The sequence below is a fragment of the Esox lucius genome, chromosome 16 (genome assembly GCF_011004845.1).
Source record: "Esox lucius isolate fEsoLuc1 chromosome 16, fEsoLuc1.pri, whole genome shotgun sequence".
Classification (NCBI taxonomy): domain Eukaryota; kingdom Metazoa; phylum Chordata; class Actinopteri; order Esociformes; family Esocidae; genus Esox; species Esox lucius.
The window spans coordinates 13,788,780-13,810,847 of record NC_047584.1 but is presented as its reverse complement, the minus strand read 5'-3'; the positions used below and the strand labels follow the sequence as shown (position 1 = coordinate 13,810,847).

At 45.2% G+C, this 22,068-nt stretch overlaps 1 protein-coding gene across 14 annotated transcripts in view; it reads right to left on the bottom strand.

Annotated features, from left to right (window-relative positions):
• The window catches only part of LOC105016235 (R3H domain-containing protein 1), a 57,364-nt gene that overhangs the window by 4,683 nt on the left and 30,613 nt on the right, over window positions 1-22,068 (bottom strand). For 7 of the 14 annotated variants that reach the window (XM_020054911.2, XM_013137874.3, XM_013137877.4 and 4 more), the window contains exons 2-21: window positions 21,555-21,802; window positions 20,454-20,663; window positions 19,080-19,115; window positions 18,516-18,608; window positions 17,106-17,226; window positions 16,846-16,924; window positions 16,542-16,601; window positions 16,075-16,215; window positions 15,647-15,755; window positions 15,129-15,224; window positions 14,954-15,036; window positions 14,601-14,818; window positions 12,743-13,039; window positions 10,898-11,058; window positions 9,648-9,749; window positions 7,570-7,830; window positions 6,107-6,230; window positions 3,528-3,685; window positions 2,590-2,744; window positions 1,575-1,684 (exon numbers count right to left, since the gene is read on the bottom strand). In XM_020054911.2, coding sequence (XP_019910470.2) covers window positions 1,575-1,684; window positions 2,590-2,744; window positions 3,528-3,685; window positions 6,107-6,230; window positions 7,570-7,830; window positions 9,648-9,749; window positions 10,898-11,058; window positions 12,743-13,039; window positions 14,601-14,818; window positions 14,954-15,036; window positions 15,129-15,224; window positions 15,647-15,755; window positions 16,075-16,215; window positions 16,542-16,601; window positions 16,846-16,924; window positions 17,106-17,226; window positions 18,516-18,608; window positions 19,080-19,115; window positions 20,454-20,663; window positions 21,555-21,728 — 2,788 coding nt within the window. In that variant the 5' untranslated portion in view covers window positions 21,729-21,802. Of the gene's footprint in view, window positions 1-1,574; window positions 1,685-2,589; window positions 2,745-3,527; window positions 3,686-6,106; window positions 6,231-7,569; window positions 7,831-9,647; window positions 9,750-10,897; window positions 11,059-12,742; window positions 13,040-14,600; window positions 14,819-14,953; window positions 15,037-15,128; window positions 15,225-15,646; window positions 15,756-16,074; window positions 16,216-16,541; window positions 16,602-16,845; window positions 16,925-17,105; window positions 17,227-18,515; window positions 18,609-19,079; window positions 19,116-20,453; window positions 20,737-21,554; window positions 21,803-22,068 lie in introns of those variants that run through there. The other 7 variants (XM_013137873.3, XM_020054915.2, XM_013137875.3 and 4 more) reach the window with 7 other exon arrangements.

Genomic DNA, 22,068 nt, shown 5'->3' with positions numbered 1-22,068 from the left:
AGATTAAATGCATTTGCCGTTAGCCTACAATATAGGTTCAGGCAATTTACTTGATCTGCAGCTGGACCTAGAAACCTGACTGCTCTCAGCTCGTCATTAATCATTATTTATTCCCTTACAGGAAAAAGGAGGCCATGACCAAAAAAATTGATTGTGCCAAATTGTGCTTCAAATAAAAGCTAGCCAAACAATAACTGAATTGAGTAGTACCAACAAAATTCTCCTCCTGCAAGCGGAGGGAAGGCAGGCAGTACAGGTCAATCTGGCCAGCGACCAAAGAAATCTCACCACCGGACATGTCCCTGTGAAGTGGCCCCAACCACCGGCCATCTGGCCTGTAGAGACAGAACTACGCTCACCGCATCAACCTGCAAACGGAACACTGGACTACAATTCTGCATCAACTCCCTTAAACTGATGCATAAGCGCATATCCCATTACCTCATGTGCTCACCAGCCATTATAAATAAATGCACAACCATTTTACATTTTAATAATTTTATTTCTTCTATATGTTGTCTACCACTACAAGCCCCATTACATTAAGTATAATTCCTGGTTTGTGTAGGAGCCCCAGATTGCCTTTGCCACAAAATTGCCTTTGCCATTTAAATGAAGGAATTTGTTTTTCACTTGGTAATCCCTGCATGAAATTAAAACATGCCGACCACCTCACTTCTGAAGAAAAATCTATTTTCAGGATTTGAAAGAACATTTCCTCTCCTCTAATTAGTGATTCAAGGAGAAAAGCGAAGACAGAGTGAGAGAGATGGAGGGAAGAGGTGTGGAGACCAATGATCGCTATACTGATCACAAGGGCTTTGCCACAGAGAGGAAATTCACATTAACTGAAGCAACATAAAACGGTTTAAATTAGAATTAGAGGACCCATGAAAGCCCTTCATTTTTTTTTTTTTTTTTACGCGTCCATAACTGGGAACAAAGCAGCAGAGGAATTACTTTTTAATTACCTGGCCATATCTGTTCAATAATTAGATCGTTAAGACTTGGAGAGTGTAATTTCAATTAGCACCTTAAAGCCTAAGAACTAACAAAAAGGAGGAGTGGGGGGGCTGGCAGGATGTTAAGGCGTCTACATGACTACCTTTCTTTTGGAGTTGCCACATATTATTGGAGCTGTGAACCTGGGAGACGGTTACAGATGATATTGCCGCCTGCCTGGGCCCCTCACCCAGAATACCCTTTTCAATCCATTTCCATTTGCCAGAGAATTCAGAGGGAAGTAATTTCTCCAGACGACACCTGCCTTTGTTTAGCGGGGTTTCTAATTTCAGGGTTTGGTGAAACGTTTTAAAGGCTCTTCGACTCATGTGTTTAGTGCAAGGGGTTTGGGCTAAAACAACATTGTTCGGGTTGGCTAGAACAGGGCACTGAAGAACAAAAAGGTAGAGGTTGGAGAAAGATGTAAATGGTGCTGCTAAGAAAAACTGTTGCTTGCCAGACTATTAGTGCAGCTTGTTCCTAGCGTTGGCCTGCTTGGAACGGACACAGCCTAGGGCTGACACTGGACTGGGTGGCAGAGAGCTGCGGCCTCATGGGGGCGGGTGCTGTACCTGAGCTCTGCTGTGTTTGATGGAGGGGCTGCTGGGAGCCGCAGGGGGAGTGCGGCCGAGGGAACTGCATGGGCTCTGAGCCGGGTGGAGGCAGGAACCCCACAGAGGAGCTGCGGAAAGAGAGGGAGACATTTGAAGCTGAACAGCAGAGTCGAAGCCTGGGTACAAGTCACTTGTAGGGTACGCTCTGTGAAATCAGAATTTGCCTCATCGGTTGGAAATGGGCTGAATTAGCGACGCGGAGCCCTGTATGCACAGGGGATCAATAACACCATCACATTACAACCAGAAATATCCTCAGTCAGGAACTGGTGAGAGTCGGGGAATCACTACGGACCTCATTTTCAACCTAACGAAAACAAATCAAGGGAAAGATCAACATTTACCATTGCGTCTGCATTACTGAATTGCTGTTGTGGCCACGTCGGGCTTTCTGCTTCCCGGCATTGGTTCTGATTTAATAAGGACATAAGCGGCGCGAAGGCTGGCAGGAGGCAGGGCGATGCGGCAGCCCAAAGCACAGAGGCAGGCAGCTGCTGCTGCTGGAGACAGTTGGCGCTCCGCTAGGCCCCCTGAGGAACACGCACGTCTGCACGGCGGACCAGAGGGCTGGCATGAAAGATGGTGTGGAGAGAGAGCAGCTCACCACACGGGACCAGAGCTGTTATATTAAGACTCAGTGGATATCCGGCCCTATAAATCATCTTGAACGTGGCCTACTAAAGAAGAGGCCCCGGGCGGAGGAGAGAGGAGAGGGTTTGAAAGTGACCCCCTTTCCAGAGCTCAGTGTGAAGCGTCACAGAGAAGAGCTAGTTATCGGTTAAAGTCGACAAGCAGGGATTTCATGAAAAGCCATCGGTTTTTTATGTGAATATGTCCGCGTAAAACAGCAATCTCCAACAACAGGTGTTTCCTCTATACAGAAAACCCATTGTATTCAAAAAGGTAACAGGTCTTTAACTGGTTTTAATTAGTGTGTACTTCCATGTTAGTGACAGTGATGAAGAAGGCCTACCTCATGGAGTTCTGCTGACTGGGTGTGATGACACTGTAGTAGACCTGGACGCCGGAGCCAGGCATGGGCCCCTGGTTGGACTGGTTGGGCATGATGATAGGCTGCTGATATGTCTGCTGTACCGTCCCCTGGGAACCCTGGGGCTGCATGGATACCTACCAACACAGACCCATATTACTGAATGGAAACCCTGGGGCTGCATGGATACCTACCAACACAGACCCATATTACTGACTGGGAACCCTGGGGCTGCATGGATACCTACCAACACAGACCCATATTACTGACTGGAAACCCTGGGGCTGCATGGATAGCTAGCAACACAGACCCATATTACTGACTGGGAACCCTGGGGCTGCATGGATACCTACCAACACAGACCCATATTACTGACTGGGAACCCTGGGGCTGCATGGATAGCTAGCAACACAGACCCATATTACTGACTGGGAACCCTGGGGCTGCATGGATACCTACCAACACAGACCCATATTACTGACTGGGAACCCTGGGGCTGCATGGATACCTACCAACACAGACCCATATTACTGACTGGAAACCCTGGGGCTGCATGGATACCTACCAAAACAGACCCATATTACTGACTGGAAACCCTGGGGCTGCATGGATACCTACCAACACAGACCCATATTACTGACTGGAAATCCTGGGGCTGCATGGATACCTACCAACACAGACCCATATTACTGACTGGGAATCCTGGGGCTGCATGGATACCTACCAACACAGACCCATATTACTGACGGGCCAAGCCGCATGCCCCAGAACACAAAAAGGTGACATAGGGCTTTCTACTTCACAGAACTGTTCTTAACCACTTTGCTACTTAACGGTTTGAATAAATGTGATATGCCTAAATATTAATTGTTTAATGCGCTGATCCATTATAGACTAACATGGAAATTCTGAGTACCTACCTGATAAGATGGCATGGAGGGATACTGGACCATCATGCCTTGCATCTGATTTCCCATACTATTATGCTGGCCACTGACCATGTTCTGACTCTGTGGCTGTTGCACTCCTATCATACTTGGATAGCTATGAGACTGATTTGGCATCACAGTTTGGTAACCTAGAGAAAGAGCAAAAGAAAAAAGAAATATTGAGGAAGAAAGAAAATGAGTAAAAATACAAAAAAGTAGGAAACACTTCAGAAGGATTGCACTGAAATGAAAGTGCTCTTGTAAAGGAACAGGCTGTTTGCTCATTTTGTTGTAAGAAATCAAGGACGCAGGTAAGTAAACATTAAAATGGCTTGGTGAATATAACAAAGATATTTCCCCTCCTCTGTTAGGATTATTATTGCAGATCTAAAACATTTTTAAAATGATCCGCTGGAAAAAGAAAAACACAGCTTTTCTTTCACAGGGTAAAATACATCAGTGTCAAGGTTACCAGAGAGCGCTTATGGCTCTGAGGAGGGAGCGAGGGAGTTAAAGGAGGGGGCAGGCTGGGCAATTTTCAATTTCTCCTGGCTTTTGGCCAGAGCGACAGCAATCAATTTGGCCCAGATGAGAAGAGAAGTGGGACAAAAGGAATGGAGAGCCCCCGGCAGAGAGGGAAAGGAAGGAGGGCTAGGTGACGAGAGAGAGGCTGAGCGCTATTTTTAGTGTCATTCTCTCACCTCCACTTACAAAATGAGCATGAAGCAAATATAATATTAAACACTCTGGGTTGGAAGACTGAGGACGAGGATGGAAGATAGGAAGGACAGAAAAGGTTTGGTAACAGCCAGACCAAGGACCTCTAGACTAGAAAAGACTAGGCAAGAATTGCTTGCCTTGCCATCTTGCCTGCCCGGTTAAAAAGAGGAACTCAGTCAGGTGGCTATAGGAGATAAGATGAAGACGGCATGCAACTCTTCTCCTTGTTACAGCAGAAGCTCTAGTATTTCTCATGTTCAAAAGCTTAATCTTTGCTTACGAGATTAATTGAATAGGACAGGGCTTTCTCAGCCGCCGGAGGAAAAAAAAAAAACGTTTTCTGTCAGTACTGGTGTCAAACTCCAATTATCTACCACAAAAATGTTCTTCCCCGTTTCTTTCATACATAAAGGTTTCCTTGGGCTTCAACTTACCATATCGGGATAAATACAGTACATTTAAACAAGTTGGATATTTGATAGAGAATTAACGCATTCTGATTTTCCATCTTCAGACTGATAAGCAGGCTGAGACTCTTGCACAAGCCATTTATATTTAACATTTTTAATAATGAGCATTATAATACAATATCGTTCAATATGTTGCCATAAAAAAAAATCAAGGGCACAAAAAGATTACACCTATTTATAATATAAATATGCATTTATATAAATCATTAAGTCATTACCGAAATAATAAACACATTTTAGCATGGACATCGTGCATAAAAATAATGAACCATCAACAATATTCACGGTGAGATTAATTTAATGTCACATCAAAGTCGGATAAGTGATTTGATGGTCGAGCCTCAAATATACCTGGAATACAGAAGTAGGTTGTTAAAATGAGTTTTGCGGACGTTTGATTGCCCGCATAGCTGTAGCGCGGAGCAGCCCAAGGGGTCTGTCAGAAGTGGTGAGAGTGAGGGGCTGGAAAAGAGACCGGTTCACTGTGAGAATCTTAGGCCTCTCAGACAGCGCCCCGGCCCCGTATCCTGAGCCTCTGGTTCTACTGTTGACGGCCAATACCTGGTTCTACGCATGTAGGGTACATGTTGTCCTGCATCCAGAATAGGCCCTTCGGTTCTAACTCCGCCTGGAATACCCACTAAACGTCTGACTCAGGACCCACACATACATTCAATCTACATTCCTCACGTCGGGGCAAAATGACAACATTCTCCCCATTTGAAATGGCTCCCTCGCCTCCACTGCCAACCTGCATGACAGATGCATTTCCAAAAGCCGCTCTGTAATTAAAAGACAATTCCCTGTATCCTTTGAGATCAGACTGGCTTTTGAATTTCAGTGCTGAGCATCTGTTATTTTCCAAAAGGACTGTGAATAATGGCTCTGCGATACACAGTAGGGTGGAAAATAATGCTAATGGTGTATTTGACAGGAAATGCTTATTGTATGTTCTAAAAGGGCAAGGCGACACAATGGCAAACCCTGCAGAGAAAAGCTTTCTAATAACAGCAGTTAGCTTTTGGCTATGCTCCTCTGTCCCAGGGGCACCATCTAATTTCCCCTCTGCAGTTTCCTGAGATGAGCCCATTGTGTGGCCGCCACAGGAGTGGATAACTTGAGACCAAAAAAAAAGATCTGAGAGTCAAATCACGGTGAAGCGGGAGAGAGGAAAGGGCTAACGAGCAATCTCCTCCACAGTAGGACACGACTGTATGGAAAATAAACACACACCTAACAGAGAAAGCTGAAAAGGGAAACGTTGAGGGATTTCATTGCGTCACACAGAGGAGTCGTGTGAAAGTAACAGCTGTTTTAAACTCAAGGAAGTAGGCCGTGAGGAGGGACGAGTTACTGGTTCAGCCCGGTTTAGACACTTACCTGTCTGTTGTGGGGGCGGAGGGATTGGCTGACTCTGCGGGGCGTTGTACTGCACGGTGCCCACCGGCCTGTACTGCTGGTTGGAGAGAGGGTACTGGCCTGGCGCACAGTAACAAGCTGGTATCTATAGGCAGAGACACAGCAGTCCAAAACATACCATTAATACCACTACAGATGGGCCAGGTCCAGTTAATACCTTCAGCTAATGTGTGGCAGACTGAAAAAGGGCAATTCGGATGCCATTTTAAAAGGTGCACTCTGGATTTGGGATGAATGAGTTAAATGTTGTTTACAAGTATTTGCATAATTTACGACTACAATCACCTATAATTGCTTCGTAAGCTATGGCTAATGAGGTTTGAAAGAGTGGTTTTGATGACACGAGTCAAATTTCGGCACACAGTCATGTTGAAAAAGTACGTACAAACCCTGGAAAGTTGTTTTTTACTTCCTCCTTTTCTTTTTTTATATTTAGATATATGACAATGACACATTATGTAAAATTATTTAACAAATGACACCAAGAGATTAAAACTTGGCAATAATTTATTCTTCTAAAACCAATGGAAATGCATTTTCAAAGGGTGGAAAAATAAGTACACCCCTACACCCCATTACTGGTGTTGTCGCCTGTGGCCGATATAATTTAATGTAACTGTTTCTTGTAATGGTCTATCAGGTTCCTGCATCGACTGGTAGGAATTCTTGCCCACTTGACAACCCTCCAATTACTTATTTTTGAGTCATTCTGCTGTAGCTCTGCTTGCGTGTTTTGGATCATTGTCTGTTGCCAGATCCATGTTTGGTTTAGCTACAGCTTTTTGACAAATTGTTTGTCTGCAAACAGTCAATTGTGTCTTTTTCATTCCTGACCTCCCATGTAAGCAAAGTTTGTGTAGTCTCTGACAGTTTGTCACACTGATTGTGGCAAGAGGCCTGTAGTTGCCTTGGTGTTACCCTGGGGTTCTTAGAGACATCTAAGAGCATCTTTCAGTCAGTTACAGGCCTGAATTTGGTGGGACAACTTGTCCAATGTAGATTGTCACTGGTCAGGAGTTTTATCCATTTTAGATAGTCAGTCAGATAGTGGAATGATGTTTTACAACACACCCATATGGTTAAGACCAAACCAGACCAAGTTAATGTGATTGTAAAGGTAGGGGTGCACTAACTTTTGCCACAAAGAAATTTGCCACATAAAGAAATGGTTAAAATAATTTAAAAAGTTGAATTTGTCTGATTTGTTAAATTAGGTTTCCTTTATTAATGAATGTGGCTGGAATTTAGCTCATTTACCCATGTGTCGAAATGTGTAAAAAAGGAGACAACTTTCTAGAGCGCGTACATGACATAAAACAAGTTACCATCGCACTGCCACAGCTATCAGCCAATCAGCATTCAGTTTGTGAACCACCTGGTTTCTAACTGATTATATAGCATAATGGTAGAAACCACTTGACTACCTGCTGCATGGGTTGCTGCTGCAAGTAGCCCTGTTGCTGCATGAGGGGCTGGTTGACTGGTGGCGGGGCAGGAGCGTTGTAGGCCTGTGGAGCAGGGACAGGCTGGCCTGGGGGGGCCACCATGTATCCTTGCTGCTGCGGGGGAGGTTGGAGAACCACGGATGAGGGGTACATGGCAGTGTGATTGTCCCGACCTGGGCCATCCCCAGAAGCCTGCCTGACCAGACTCATGTGGCTGAACTGGGCCCCCAAGTTGTCTTGCTGTGGGATCACACCAGAACACATGTCAAACATATATTACAAGTCACTTTAGTATTCATTACATAACTTATATACTACAATAGTTGGCTTCCACTGCAGTCAATGAACTACCTATTGAACTAGCATATAACTAGCAACTCAACTAGAGTTGCAACTCAACACACTCATGCAGATCAAAAACCTGAAGGTCCCAAAAACCTAAGTTAATTCCTCCTGACCTGTTTACGTGTGGTTTGGTTTACTTTACTGGATGTCGGGTGGTTAGGGACTTTTAGCATTGCTATTCATAGAAAATTCTAAAATCACAACCAACATCTGCTATGGAATAAATTATTCAAAAGGAGCCTACCACACATTTTCTATGTAATTAGTAATCAAGGGATGTTTATTGGTCGAGGTAGGTCAGGAAAGAAGCTAGTGGAACACACAAATTGCGTCCATCGAGAGTGGGGTAGCACAACATATTAAAATTAAACTCAATCAAAATAAATAATTAAATAAACTCTTACAGGGGAGAGTGGAAAGGAACTATTGACTTCATGCATTGATCAGCCTAAAGCCAAGGTCGGAAACAGGTGGCCCACTGGCCAAAAATAGCCTGTTAGTAAACTCTGTACTTGTAAAATAAGAATAAAATATTCGCATGTGAAAAATTGAGTGGCTGTCACTCAACGTTTGTTGTGCATGTGGATAACATTCAACAGTGTGAACCAACAAAGAACAAAACGCAGGCTAGGCTTCTTTTTCATCCCTCAAAAATGTGTTCACCTAATTGGAAGAGGATCTAATTAGTAGAGATCAACTGGTAGAGATCAAATAGTTCATATGGATTTGTCACGTGTAAAACTTAAATGATCGTTAATGCAGTAATTAAATGCATACATTTTGTATTAGAGGGATGTTTAAACATTATTATTCCTTTCTATATAGCCTTTGTGTGCATTCTCTCTGCTATACTGTGAATACAGATCACGGAGTGATCACAGCAATGTAAACACAGGCATGGAAAGTGATTTGCAGACGCGTAAAATCTAGATCTAGGACACAGTAAAAGATGGATCCGTAGTCACAGACTTAAAAACTCAAATGCCTAAGTAAACGTTTCCCTAAGCGGGGGAAAAAAATAGCCTGCGTTTACACAGGAAAATGCTGTGTGTAAAGACAGATACTTCTAAGTCCACAATTCCACAGAAAGCTTTATGCTCCAGTCTGCCTGCACTCATTGCCGCTCAACTCCGTGGTAAATTGTTGAGTCGGCCAACTAAAATGACCCATTGAGGTAAATTGTACACAAGTAACCTCCAGTCATTGTTTCTGCTATTTCTGTTGAGTCCTTCTGAGTGTATTGCTTCATAAGCATTTACCCACATTTTATACCCAAACCTTAAGGTTACATTATGTAGTCAGAGAGCCATTAGGCATGTTGCAAGAATAGAACATTCGCTCCACTTATTTTGAGTGAATTTCAATATTTTATAGTCATCTATATAGTCTGGAAATTACCCTACATTATTCCCATTTAAAAGACTCAGGCATCTATTGTAACAACCACGTTGACTCTTTATTGTACTAATAATGTCATCATTTAAACGTTTTTCTCTTCAGTCCTGATGGCCTATGGTGGTCTGACCCGCGGTGGTCAACAGCACCACTGGACATATACCACCGTCAGACATTGTTATACATAGTGACCCCAGTGGGGTCCAAACAGAAACAGAGTGGATGACTAACTCACTCTGTATGTTCACCCAAGCCCTGAAGAGGAAGAACTACTGAGTAGAATAGGGAAAGAAGGACAAGCAAAGAGAGTAAAGTACCACAGTGTATTGTTGATTAGGGGAGACAGAGAGGAGCTGAGGAGGGTAAGACACCGATGAGTACTGGAGAGGCTGAGCAGAAGGCTGGAGGGGTCGCACCGGCTGAGAAAGGAACAGAACAGACAAAAGACAAGCAGAGGTAGAAGAGAAGGGGTGGAGAAATTAAAGAAGAGGTTGTAGAGGGGAAAGGTTAAAGAAAAGAGGTATAAAACGAGGAGGAGAGGTTAAAGAAAGGAGGGAGAAAAGAGAACAGCAGGAGGACGACAGAAGGTTGGAAGAGGGGGATGGTTTTAGTCAACGATATAAAGCAGAGACATTGCTGGAGAAAATACTGTCCCATACAAAGAGTGCAGTACAGTAGAGGAGAAGGATATTAGCTTATAGAGTAAATCAGAGCTACCTCATGGGGAATACAGCTAAACAGTAATGAAGTTAATTAAGACAAAGCGCTCAGTCAATAGCTGACTATGGATATGAATGTCCTCTATCCTCTACCAAGGTCGTCTGACGGAAATCAATTACAGGATATTAATCTGAAGCCATGGGACAGCTCTAGGTCCAAAATAAATATCCTCCAATTTGCAAACCCCTCCACAGCCTCATCAGCCCCCTGTCTCTAATGATGTCTTGATTATGAAGGGATGTTGCTGCTTCACCACTGGGAAAAGGAGGCATCTTAGACTGACCCCTGGGTTTCCACCCACACTATCAGAGGTCAAGTCAATTTCCTGAACAGGTATTTTCACTAATGAAGCTCAAACCCTCCAGCGATGATTTGCCTTTTTCTTTTTCTTTTTTAAGGGGCTCTCCATGACAGGTTGTGTTGATGGGGATCTTGTTATTAGAGATAGGAATTACTACCACCTGTATAAATGCTAATGATCAGGGGTCACGGTGTTCAGCTGACACTCTGAACTCAATTCATTTACTCTGACAGGGGCGCGACGGAGGACAACGGCGGGTTGCAAAGTGCCCTCGGCGGATTACACCGGCCGAATGACAAGCACCCCCATGAGCTGCCGTGCTAATGTTTTGAAATGAGGGCCATGTCAATCATCATGGTGGATGGGGAGGACGTGCAGCGTTTCTCCCCCCCCCATCCTGCCCTCTTGGTCCAGACAATCAGAAATGTTGCTCGTTTGTAACGTGTATATTATGTTAAGTCGGTGACATTTACATTTCTTTCAAGGGTTCAACGGGACGGAATTTAATTTAGAATCGAATGCCCCGAGCCGAGGGTGTTAGCGGACCTGTGAGAGGACGTGGTTGTGATTGGTGGGCTGGTGAGGGGGAGGGGGCTGCTGGGTCCTGCCCTGCTGATTATGGTGCTGTTGATGCTGAGGAGGAGGAGCCAGGCTGTGGTTGGGGTTGTAGACCACGGCGCTGCCGTCCGGGTTCACGAAGGGACGGCCTGCAGGCAGAGAGGACAGAGGCAGGGCTGAAATCGGGAAACCACCAACAACCCAAGAAACACGTCAGTGATCATTCATTCAGCATTATCGTTCACATTATCCACAACAAACCATCCATGGCTGTAATCACATCATAAACAATTCATATTCTCAACAAGACATTGGCTCCCTTGTCAACATTAAATGGATAACTTCTTCGGAGGTTTGATATGCACGTAATGGGTCACATTATTCTTTCAGTCTATGTAGACAGTACAGTTAGAGTGCCGAGAGAATATTTCAGATCAAGAAAATGAACTATATTTGCCCTCCTTTCCGAGGGCTTATATCTACAGTGTATTTCCTGGACTGCTACTTTATGAATGCATTAATACATGTATTCATTTCTCAGTGGTTCAATATGAAAAAGCCAGGCTCTGAATTCCAAATTCTTCATGCAGAAAATAGGTTAGTGCCACGGAGTTATCCAGAGACACTCAGCCCCAGTGTATGAATTATCCATCACATTAAGCACTAAAACCTCAGCTGTTTTTTTCCTTGCATTTGTATTCCACACTCGTCTAATGAAGTGTCTTATGGTAATAGACATTATGAAAGCGACAAGGGTTCACACTTCACGTTGGCTTTTTGAGCTACTCAAAAAGCCAATTGTTACTCAAATACTACCAGAGGACTGTGGAGGGTTTGGCCATGGCTCCAGTTCACTGAATCTAATATCAGTGACAGAGTATCAACACCAGTATGTAAAATGTTTCCTACACATACCGGGTCAAAAACACATCACTGGGAAAGAAATAGAAGCTATACATTTGTATATTTGAGCTCATTAGCGAGCAGACAGGGTGGATTCTCCTCGGTTCTTTTTCCATGTTCGTCACATGACCATTCGATGACCCCCGAAAATAACTTGAGTTTTAAACCGTTGGGTGGTAAATTAATTCCGGGGCGTTTGGGTGGTACACAAGACATCCCTATTTGCCCACTCTAAGAAAAGGTCAATAAGCAATTACACACCCCTGGCTGGCTCTGGAAAAACATTAGTGCCAGCGTCATATACCCCAACATCAGCCAGAGACATGCATATTTAAGAATCAACATTCTGTAGGACGGTCGCTGAACCAGCAGAGTGAAGAGGATTGCATTATACATCAGAGCGCAGACTATCCATTTTTCTATATTCAATAACACCGTACAGTACGGCTTCATTATACCGTGTCTCAGCAACACTTTTGGGAATTTGTTTTGACCAACGCTGTGCTATATTGATCTTTCCAGACAGCTATCGTTTTTCAAAGTGTTTCCGCTCTGGCCTCATCTGTGGGAGGCAGAGAAACATAAAAAATGCATGAAAGATGCCTGGTGTTCTGTGTTGCACGACGGCGTTCCACCACTCTGCTGCTTCTAGGAACCCTCCCATGAGATGCAACAATCTTCCCCCGAATGGCTCCACCATTACAAGCTACGATACACTGTCTCACTCGCTCTCTCCAAGCACGGCAACAAGAAGAAAGCAGCTGGGGAATAAGCCGTGGGGAGCGCGAGTCGTGTTAGTTTGAAAGAGGAGATTTGAGTTTATGAAAGTAACCCAATGACAGGACACCAAAACAAACAAGACGACAGTATGCACCCCCCAGTCTAACGGAACCTAACCAACCGGGTCCGGTCCGATGGTAGGGTACCAACCTGTGTGTGGGTTGACCAGGATACTCCCTGCCGGTATCCCTGTGGCTTCCAGAGGAAGCAAATAGTAGCTAGCGTTAGCCGTGTTGGTTGGCGGTGCCGGCAACGGGCAGCTCCGGCCTGCCGCCTCATAAGACACAGTACTACTAGTGCTGCAGACGGCTGGGTAGACCACCGGGCAGGGGGGGGCGGCGTGGTGGTGGGGGTGACCAGCCTGGGTTAAAGCCGGGACGGGGAGGGGTGGCTGGGAGCGAGAGAGTGAACCCGTGGAGGACCCTACACTACCAGAAGACTCAGAACCTAGGGAAGGAGGGAGGGGAGGGAGAAGGAAAGCCTTAACCTACAGAGACGGCAGAGTTAAGACACCATGCTTAAAGTGGTTATATGGGGATGGAGGGGGAGTCATAACAAGCATGCCAAGGGTCACGGAGCAAAGCGGATTGGTCAATGGACGTGATGGAGAAACGGCTTGAATTCATTGGGTATTCATATTCGTCTGGCGCGCACAATCCCATATTAATGCATTATGCATTAATGGTCGGAGGCACTGCCATAAATACCTTGAGATTTCCACTAATTATTTTTATTTAAAAAATGCACTACTTTGAAAGGTCAGGATTGAATTTCTAAACCTACATAACCAATTATCTACTCTAATTACCTGTGGGAGTGATGCTGTCATGAAGTGAAAACGGGATAATGATATCATCAGCAACACTAAATGACAAGATAATTAATGTCTTGATTAATGTCTTCATTTAGCTATTGACTTTGTTTTGCTATTCACTTGAATGTCCAAGCACCACCCTGGCCATAGCTGGCAGAAATCAGTAGAAAATTAATAGATTCAACATCTGATACATAATTAGATCACTGAGATCACCAGGATCTAATAACTCCCAGCTAAATTAAATAAATCATGATTAAATAAATGGAATTCTAAAAAACACAGCCAAATTACTGACAGTTACAAGAACGTGCCTTACCTATCAAACTGTACATGATACTGGCAACACACCACAAACCCCTGAGGTGCCTTACTGCTATTAAAAACCAGCTACCAACAAATGTATAAATGTATTAATAAATGTCACACCCATGGTTTCAAATACCACATCTTTCACAGTCAGTCAGCATTCAGGGTTTGAATCACCCATTTTATAATAGAGATGAAGCTCTGTTTTGAGAATGTATTAACCAGTGAATTCACATTCAACATACTAAATGGAATTAAATGAGGAGTGGGAAATGTAGACCAATACGAAGAGAAAGTAGGCTAAAAAAGGAATGCATTAGAAAGCAAACTAAGTCAAAACTGAAAATGTGTGAGTGGTATGTTAAGGCCAAGCATGTTGTGACAATGCACTAAAGACTGGCATGAAGAGTTACAAAATAGTAACCCCCTAAACATTTGCTTGAATAAAACAAAGCTTTAAAAAAATATATGTTCCATTAACACAGGCTGTCAAAAGGTATAAAAAGCATCATTTCGGCTATCTGGCCGACAGCTTTTTGAGAAAACACCTACAGCACACGACCAAACAGTGAAGCACCCATTTCGTTAAAGGCCCCGGTCGAAGACTAAAAGCGTGTAAACCCTTCGACAGGATAATGGCCGTCATTCTAGAATATGCCTTTGTCACGTTACATGGCTGAGTACTGGATTTCCTCTAATGGACGGGGCGTTGTGGCAGGTGCTGCACTGTTGACTGGCTGGCTCGAAAAATATGAGTGGAGACTTGGAGTGAAGTGAACTGTGGCTTGTTTGAACCAGACTAAACACAGTACTCCCCGTGAAGAGGGCCATTCAGTTCGGCAGAACTAAGCCGGTTGATTGTGGAGGCAGTGGTTGTTTCTTTACCAGCCTTAGAGAGGCGCCCCATGCTCTTGCTGCTTCCTGAGCTGTCCCCCCTAATGAGGACCGAGATGCCGCTGAAGCTGCTGGCCTTGGTCATGGCTGGCTTCAGGTTCCGGTTGGAGCTGTCCGAGTCGGTGCTGCTCCACGGCCGAGGGTCAGAGTACTTGGGCTCGTTCTCAGAGCTGTTCTGGCGACTGTTGGTCGCGCGGCCATCTTTTAACCTGAGGAAGGAGCCAAGTCAGACCGTTCTGGGAATTACATGTCTATTAGCAAATAGAAAAGATGCATAGAGTACTTAAGTAGGTCCGGCTCAGACAGCAGAAGGGGGTTACAGATACACGGTGACGGATAATTACCTAAAGATTTGCCGCCTTTGCTGTGTGTTGTTACAAGACTCATCTTCCTGTATCTTTTTTTCAAGGGCAAAGCCATCTGGACCCTGTAATAAAACACGATGGGTTAGCTACTTATAGTTATTGGCATTTAAAGGCAATTCAATTCATCTGAAGGGAGTTCTGCAAGGGTTCTTACATCTTGAGCAAATATCCTTTCCCTGGCCCGCTGGTACTCCTCCTCTCTTTCCTCTATGGACTTACTCCTCCGGTCATCCTTCAGCCGCATCCTCATCTACACACAGGAACACACTGTTTCAGCACTAATCCAGTCTGCTTAACCAATGACTGGTGGCACTGAAAGGGTTTGGAAATATATACACTCAAACCTAAACCAGTGGTTCTAAAATGGTGGGAAGTACAGGTTCTCAAAAGCCATACACCTTTAGGTTTTCTGAGGTTTTGAAAGGGTTGTGGGTTACTGAATAAATGAAAAATAAAACAATAGGCAAAGTACACTTCTCTAACGCCTAAACAATTAATACCATTTGTTCAGTGACTCCTTTGTGATCAGATGAAAACATCTCAATTGGCTTCTTATCTTTTTAGCAATTTACATGCATTGCTTGAATAACTCATTCTAATCGTCTCAGAAGCTAATTGATCATAATTAGGGTTAGTGAAGATCTGGGAAGGATCACGTCAAACCACTCTTACCAAGTTGTCATCTTTGTCGGAGCCGGAGTTGTCCCTTTTAAGAATATACCGCTTCTGGAAGTCGTCAGTTTTGTCGTCTTTGATGTGTTCTGAGAACTTCTGATCAGGTCTACAGAGAGTCAGAGCAAGAGTGTCAGAGACAGAGGAGGTGAGAGATAGACATTTTTCCAAGAAACCGGCGATGTTTACACCATCCCCTTATTAAACACTGTCAATCTCCTCACTACCTTCCTCATCGCAATGCGGGAAAAAACTAATAATTAAGTTTCTGTCAAAAACTAAATTCAGAAGGCGTGAAAAGAAAATCTGTTTTTGCGTCAACAGAAGATGCCGTCGTTTCTGCAGCATAAGCCGTTGCAATTAGAGCAGGGCTAAATAAACTCAATTCTGGCTGCGGCAGAGACGGAGAAGAGCACCGGATTACTCACATTCTAGTATTGCTAGTTTTGTTGATGATTACAGATTTCCCGGTTTGGTCGACGTTGTGGTCCAGGCCGAAGTAGGCGGCGACACGGTGCAGCAGCATTCTGTGGTAAGAGGTCATTGGAGGGAACTTTCTCTTCTGGCTTCTAAGGCAGAGAAAAGGATACGGGGAGGGGGGGGGGTGGGTCGGGGGGGGGGGTTGGAGGAGGAGGGGACACAATGGAATTATTCACCAAGGGACTACTGGATAATTAGGAACTGTCGTTATGGGCAAAACAGTCTCATATAGCTTGGAGTCATATTTTATTACTTCTCCCAAGGCAGACAAGATCACACACGGGGCTTAGTAAATGACCAGAAACAGCACATTCAGTGAAAAACTGAACTCCCACAACCCACACAAAACACACACACGACAGAAGATGTAATTTGGTTGAAATGCACCACACAAATCAAGAGCTAAATGACTCACTCGTTATTGCTGATAAAGTCCAGAATGTCCTGTTCCAACTTCAGCAGCATCATTCTGTCCCTGTCAATAGAACAGATTGAACATGGAGAGAACCCGTTTGGTGTCTGTTTAGTAATCTAGCAATCATCTCATTACCTCAGGGTACGACAGAAACCGCAATTAGTAATTGACGAATGAAGATGGCAAGTGTTCAAAGGTAACCTTTTAGAGAATGAGCCTTTGCCTAATCACCAGTGAAAGAGAACAGCAGCTGGGCTTGTGGGAGCAGACAAAAGGTTTTTAAATGACTGGCATGGCTACACACCTGGGATTGTTTTTCAGCGTGTTGACTAAGAACTCATGGAGATCAATCCCAGTAGAGTCTGTGTATTCCTGACTGGAATCTGGAGGGAGAAGAATAGACAGAAACTTGTTGGGTAAAAACAATTCTGTTATGATATATTTGCAGAAATATCTGTCTCAAAAAAATTCAGAATTAAAAAACTTTAAAGGACACAGCCGCTGCTTACTAATGCAAATGAGGGATATGCAAGTATTTCCATTGAATAATCTATGAAAGCCTACCTCTGGACAACATCTTCCTGGCCATCCTCTCAGTCTTCTCCACTCCTTTTTCCTCCTCATTCTTTATGGGCGGAGCCTCCTCTTTGTCAAACGACTGGGACAGCTGGATCTCGATTTCATCCTGCAAAACCCAAATGAGAAAAATCAATCTTCGCGTTAATTAAATAAACAGGATCAGGTGATTCACATCATTAGACGCTGTCCATCAGGACAATAACAAGGACTCTCATCTTACCAAGTGTACAGGTTCTGTAGCTAGTGTGGCAGCATGGGAAAGCCCACATGTAAAGGGTTGTCATTTTAATGCATTCACAGCCTAGAGAGTAGCTAGAAACTAAGTATAATGTATCCCCTACTCTTAACAGAGAAATGATTCTATTTAGCTTTTCAGAGCCAACACTAAAGTAGAACAAAGTCAAACAAGCACACAACATGATGCCAAGGGACTGCAAGTGTAGTTGCCTTTTCTTTAAAAGGGGGAAAAAATGTTTATACTGGAAAACCACTGAAATCTTTGCTGAGCCCCTGTGAGAAGTAGCCTGTGAGAGTTGCAGCTTGCTAACAGTGCTTTGGTTCAGACGGTCGAGACTGACTGAGTGAAAACGCGAGGGAGTGAAGGAAAGGCTGGTGAATAGGCCGATCGAATTGAAAAAGAAACTCCCGGGGAATGAAATGTCATTCATTCACTAGTTCAAGGGCATCCATCTGACTGAAGACGTCTTAGTGTGACACCATGCCAGGCCTATTTTTCTCTGAGGTGGGAGATATTTCTTCTAGCCTTTCTTTAATTAATTCACACAGTCGGAGAGATTCCATGCTGCTCGATTGAGAATTTGTCCACAGTACCCCAGACTGAACAAAAGACAAACTGACTCCTTTAGTATGAGCGGAATTAAATAAAGTTGGCCTAAGAATTAACAAACTAACCTTTGCTTCTATAAACTCAACTGATTGTAACCAATCCAGTCAGAATAAAAGCACTTTTTTTTTTAAGATGAATTCCTCTCACACCTTTAAGGTCTTTAATATTCAAAATGATGACGAATAAAAGTATTCAAGAATCTAGTCCTCAGATAAGACTAAATATTTTATAAATAAAACTATAAGCTATGAGGTTATTAACCAAATCGAGGCTTCAAAGGTAAAGAGTCCATAAATGCAAAACCAAAAACGTATTTTTTTATGAATCCCATTATTTGTAGGAACACTCTAGTTCTTGAGGCTGAAGAGGAGTAGAGGGACATAGTTGGTGAGTGGCAAAGAATCACAGAAATGTCTTATGAACCACTTGTCTTTATTTCCTGTTTGGAAGAGAGGCACTCGAGGAGAATAAATATGAAATGATGGTTAGACACCGGCTGATGGTTTGTGGAGAAGGGAGGGCGTATTGTCAAGGGAAGGTTGGATTACCTTGGGTTCTGGAGGCAGAAGAGTAGTAATAGGGGGAGGAGAAGACTCTTCACAAACCGCCAGGCTCCGAACTAACTTTAACTTTGAGTTAGACTGGGGATTGGAGGATTGGAGAGTGGTGAGGGTTAAGAAGAGAGTCAGGATGAGACAGACAGGTGGAGTTTTGAAACATACCACAACAACGCATGGAGGGAAAAGAGCAGGGAGCCAGAACACCCATGCAAACACAGCACACCACCCTCGTTCCCAAGCTTCAGACTAAAACATGCAGACTGTCACGTTGGTTAACTGGACATTAACTGGTCACTGGTTAGACCAATCATCGATAATGTGCGATTCGGGTGCATTAACATTGTTTTCTCCCATACCTGAAAGAGACACCGTACAAAATACAAAACTACATTTCACACAAAAGGGCTCCCATTTATGATAAAAAAAAAAGATTAAAAAGAATAATAAAATGCAGGCAGTGTATAAAATATAATGGAAGAATTAATTGCAAAATATTGGATGATGGCATTCGTCAAGCAAACACTGTTACAGACATGCCTCTTCCAACGGTACCTTGGCCCTTTTTCCAGACTGTTCCGAAGTTTGCCGCTGTACGGTGGGCAATGAGACAAAATGGATCACATGAGACGAGGTCTCAACCTGCCTGTAAGCACTGGGATGATTCTAACAAACGGACTGAAATGGCAAACCACAGAATCCACGGGGTCTGCTTTTTAAACCATTTATTCAATTCCTACAAAAACTGATCCATTAAAAGAAAGAAATCTGTGAAATGAAAGAAAGATGGTTTAAGATTCAGTTTTGCCTGAATGTATACCTTTTTATTACATTTGTTGTTTTATGGGGAAAAAAGGGCCGCTCTGCAGCAGAGGCTTTAGGAGTTACTATAACGTAGACTGGTTTGGAAGGCTGAGGGGAGCAGTGATATAAGCTCTCCCTTCTGCACACAAGTCTAAAGCAGCACCTTGTGTGCAGTTAAGTGCCTCCATCTGTAAAGTGGAGGAGGCAGATGGAGGCAGAGACATGGGTTTTGGCTCCACTCCTCATCCCCGTAGGGGGCGACACGAGACACGAAGATGGGCAACCTGGGATTTAAGATGATCTGCTTTTCCTCTAGTGACTAGACTGACTGAAGAGGTACTGGCCTATCCGAAGATGGGCAACCTGGGATATAAGATTATCTGCTTTTCCTCTAGTGACTAGACTGACTGAAGAGGTACTGGCCCATCCGTTCCTGTCCAGCCCTCCCATCTGACGGCCCTCTTTCCTTCACAGACGCCAGGCGAAGAAGCCGCAGTCAGGCTGGGTCCAGACTAGCACCACGAGGTAGAAAAAGGACCGACATCAGCAGGGACAAGGCTTCGGAAAGGGGGGGAGGGCATGTGGGAAATGTCAAGGAATCAAGGGAGAATAGCCTAGCGGTTCCTTCATTCACACGTTACCTGCCGGGGTGGGGGGGGGGGGGGGGGGCAGGCTGCCCGCCATACAAAAACTCCACAGCGTTAACCTTCAAGCGTATAATAAATTGAGTAGTGGTTTTGAGGTACACCGCTTCTGCAGGTTCTCATAACTCAATTATCTGACAATTGATTGGTTGTGCTTTGCCGGAGCCTCCCCCAGGGCCCCTGAGCCGCCGCTGTATCGGAAAGCAATCATTTCTCTCCGCTCGGCTCACCGTTACAAAGCCCAACAAACCCCCACCACACCCCCGCCCCCCCCCCAGGCCGTCTCAATAGCCCATTACTGTTTCATACCGTCAGTGTAGTCCCCTAGTACACAACCCAAGCCCTTCAACTGACACGCTTCAGGAGGCTTGGATAGAGATGGAAGACCGGGGGATTTTGGCTTGGGGGAACTGGGAGAGGAATGACTGACGGCCTGGGCCCGGGGGTAAAACACAACCCTGCACTGTGATGAGACGTTCACCTGAGTTACGTTCGTGTCTTGGCAGCAGCCGTCATCTGTCCTCCGTGGCGGGATCTCCGGATCCAGCAGAGTCAGGGGTCGGGCCTGTGGCGGTCTCTCGTCCTGCTCCCTGCCATCCGTGCTGGTCGGTTCTCCTCCCGCTGGCGTCAGCGTGGCTCGGTGGCTCTCCTTCGTCTCCGTCTCCACACCTCTCATAGTGTCGCTAGTGTCCTTTACAGTGACAGTATCAGACATCCTCATTAGAGAAGGCTACTTGGAGCTTCGTCTAGCAAGATCTTGAGACCTAGAGGAAGAGACGGACACCACACAACATGGTTCCTGCGGTGAGCCTCCCTGAGGCTACAAATTCAGCAGCAGCAGCTCTTTCCATTTAACAGATCAATGACGTTTCCTAAATGACAAATCACCCGATATTAAAGCCGACCGTGTAATAATGAATCACCGTAAAGGCTGGACCCCCCCCCCCCACCCACCCAAAAAAACAACCCCGCGCCCCTAAAACTGATGAAAGCTGGGCCCCCGAGACAGTCAGCAGCACCTGGCCCTCAGGAGAACCAGACAAGCTAAAAAAGAGCTAATGAGAGTCAGTGGCTTGTAAAGCTCTTCCGTTAACACATTAGTGGGTGAGATATGCTCCTCTCCCCAGCCCCAGGCCAGCCTGTCAGTGCGTGCGTGTGTGTGTGTGTCTCTCTCTCTGGTGCCAGGGCGGACGTCAGCGGGGCCAGATGGCGCAGCCCGCCCGTGACTGTCCTGTCAGGCTGCCCGCCTGGCGTCGTGGAGACGGCGACTCCCCCCTGTGTGGGCCCGCGGAGGCTGGAACTACGGGACGAGTGGCGCAGCAGTGATCTCCGGGGACCCGTCGCCTCCTTACCGGGAAAACGGGAAAAGCAATCTCACTGCGTTCCCTCCTATCTGGCAACCTGTCACTACAGTGGCATCCTATTTTTTCTTCACCACCAGGCCGCCCGCAGACACCACCCAGTCTCCCGCCGCCTATTCGCCCATCTGTCAGCAGTCTCTGGCACCTCTGTAAAGCTTTCTCCTGAGACGCGGCCTGGGACTATGTATGAGTGTGGCGCGTGTGGCGGTGGAGCGGCTTACCGTCTGCGGTGCTGTGTGCTGGGCCTGCCGGGAGAGAAGGTGGAGGCCCTCTGAGGCAGGGTCCCTCTGTGTACTGCTGCCGTGGGTGTCTGGGTGGTGCTGGACCGGGTGGTGGTTGAGGCTCTGGCTTGTGCTGAGCTGGGTGGTGCTGGAAGCCCTGAGGAAGAGGCCCATGTCCTCGTCACCAGCACTGGGTCCGGCAAGCAACGGCGCTGGCCTCCGACAAGGCTCTCATGCCCCTCAGTGACCTGGAGAGAAGAGAGACAAAGGGTGAGTTTGTTGGTGTATAATCATCCATCCAAGCTAATCTATAACCCAGTTTTGCAGAACAGGCTGATGAGGTACTTAAGTGTAGCCACCCAGTGAACTAAAATGGATAGTAGAACAACCATTCTGAATCAACTCGATTTGGTGAGAAAAATACATTTGGAGTCCAACCTGCAGTGCAGGAGGTGACAGAGAGCTCCCCCTAAACTCCCCCATGCCCTAACCCTGATAAGCTCTGCACTCCTCT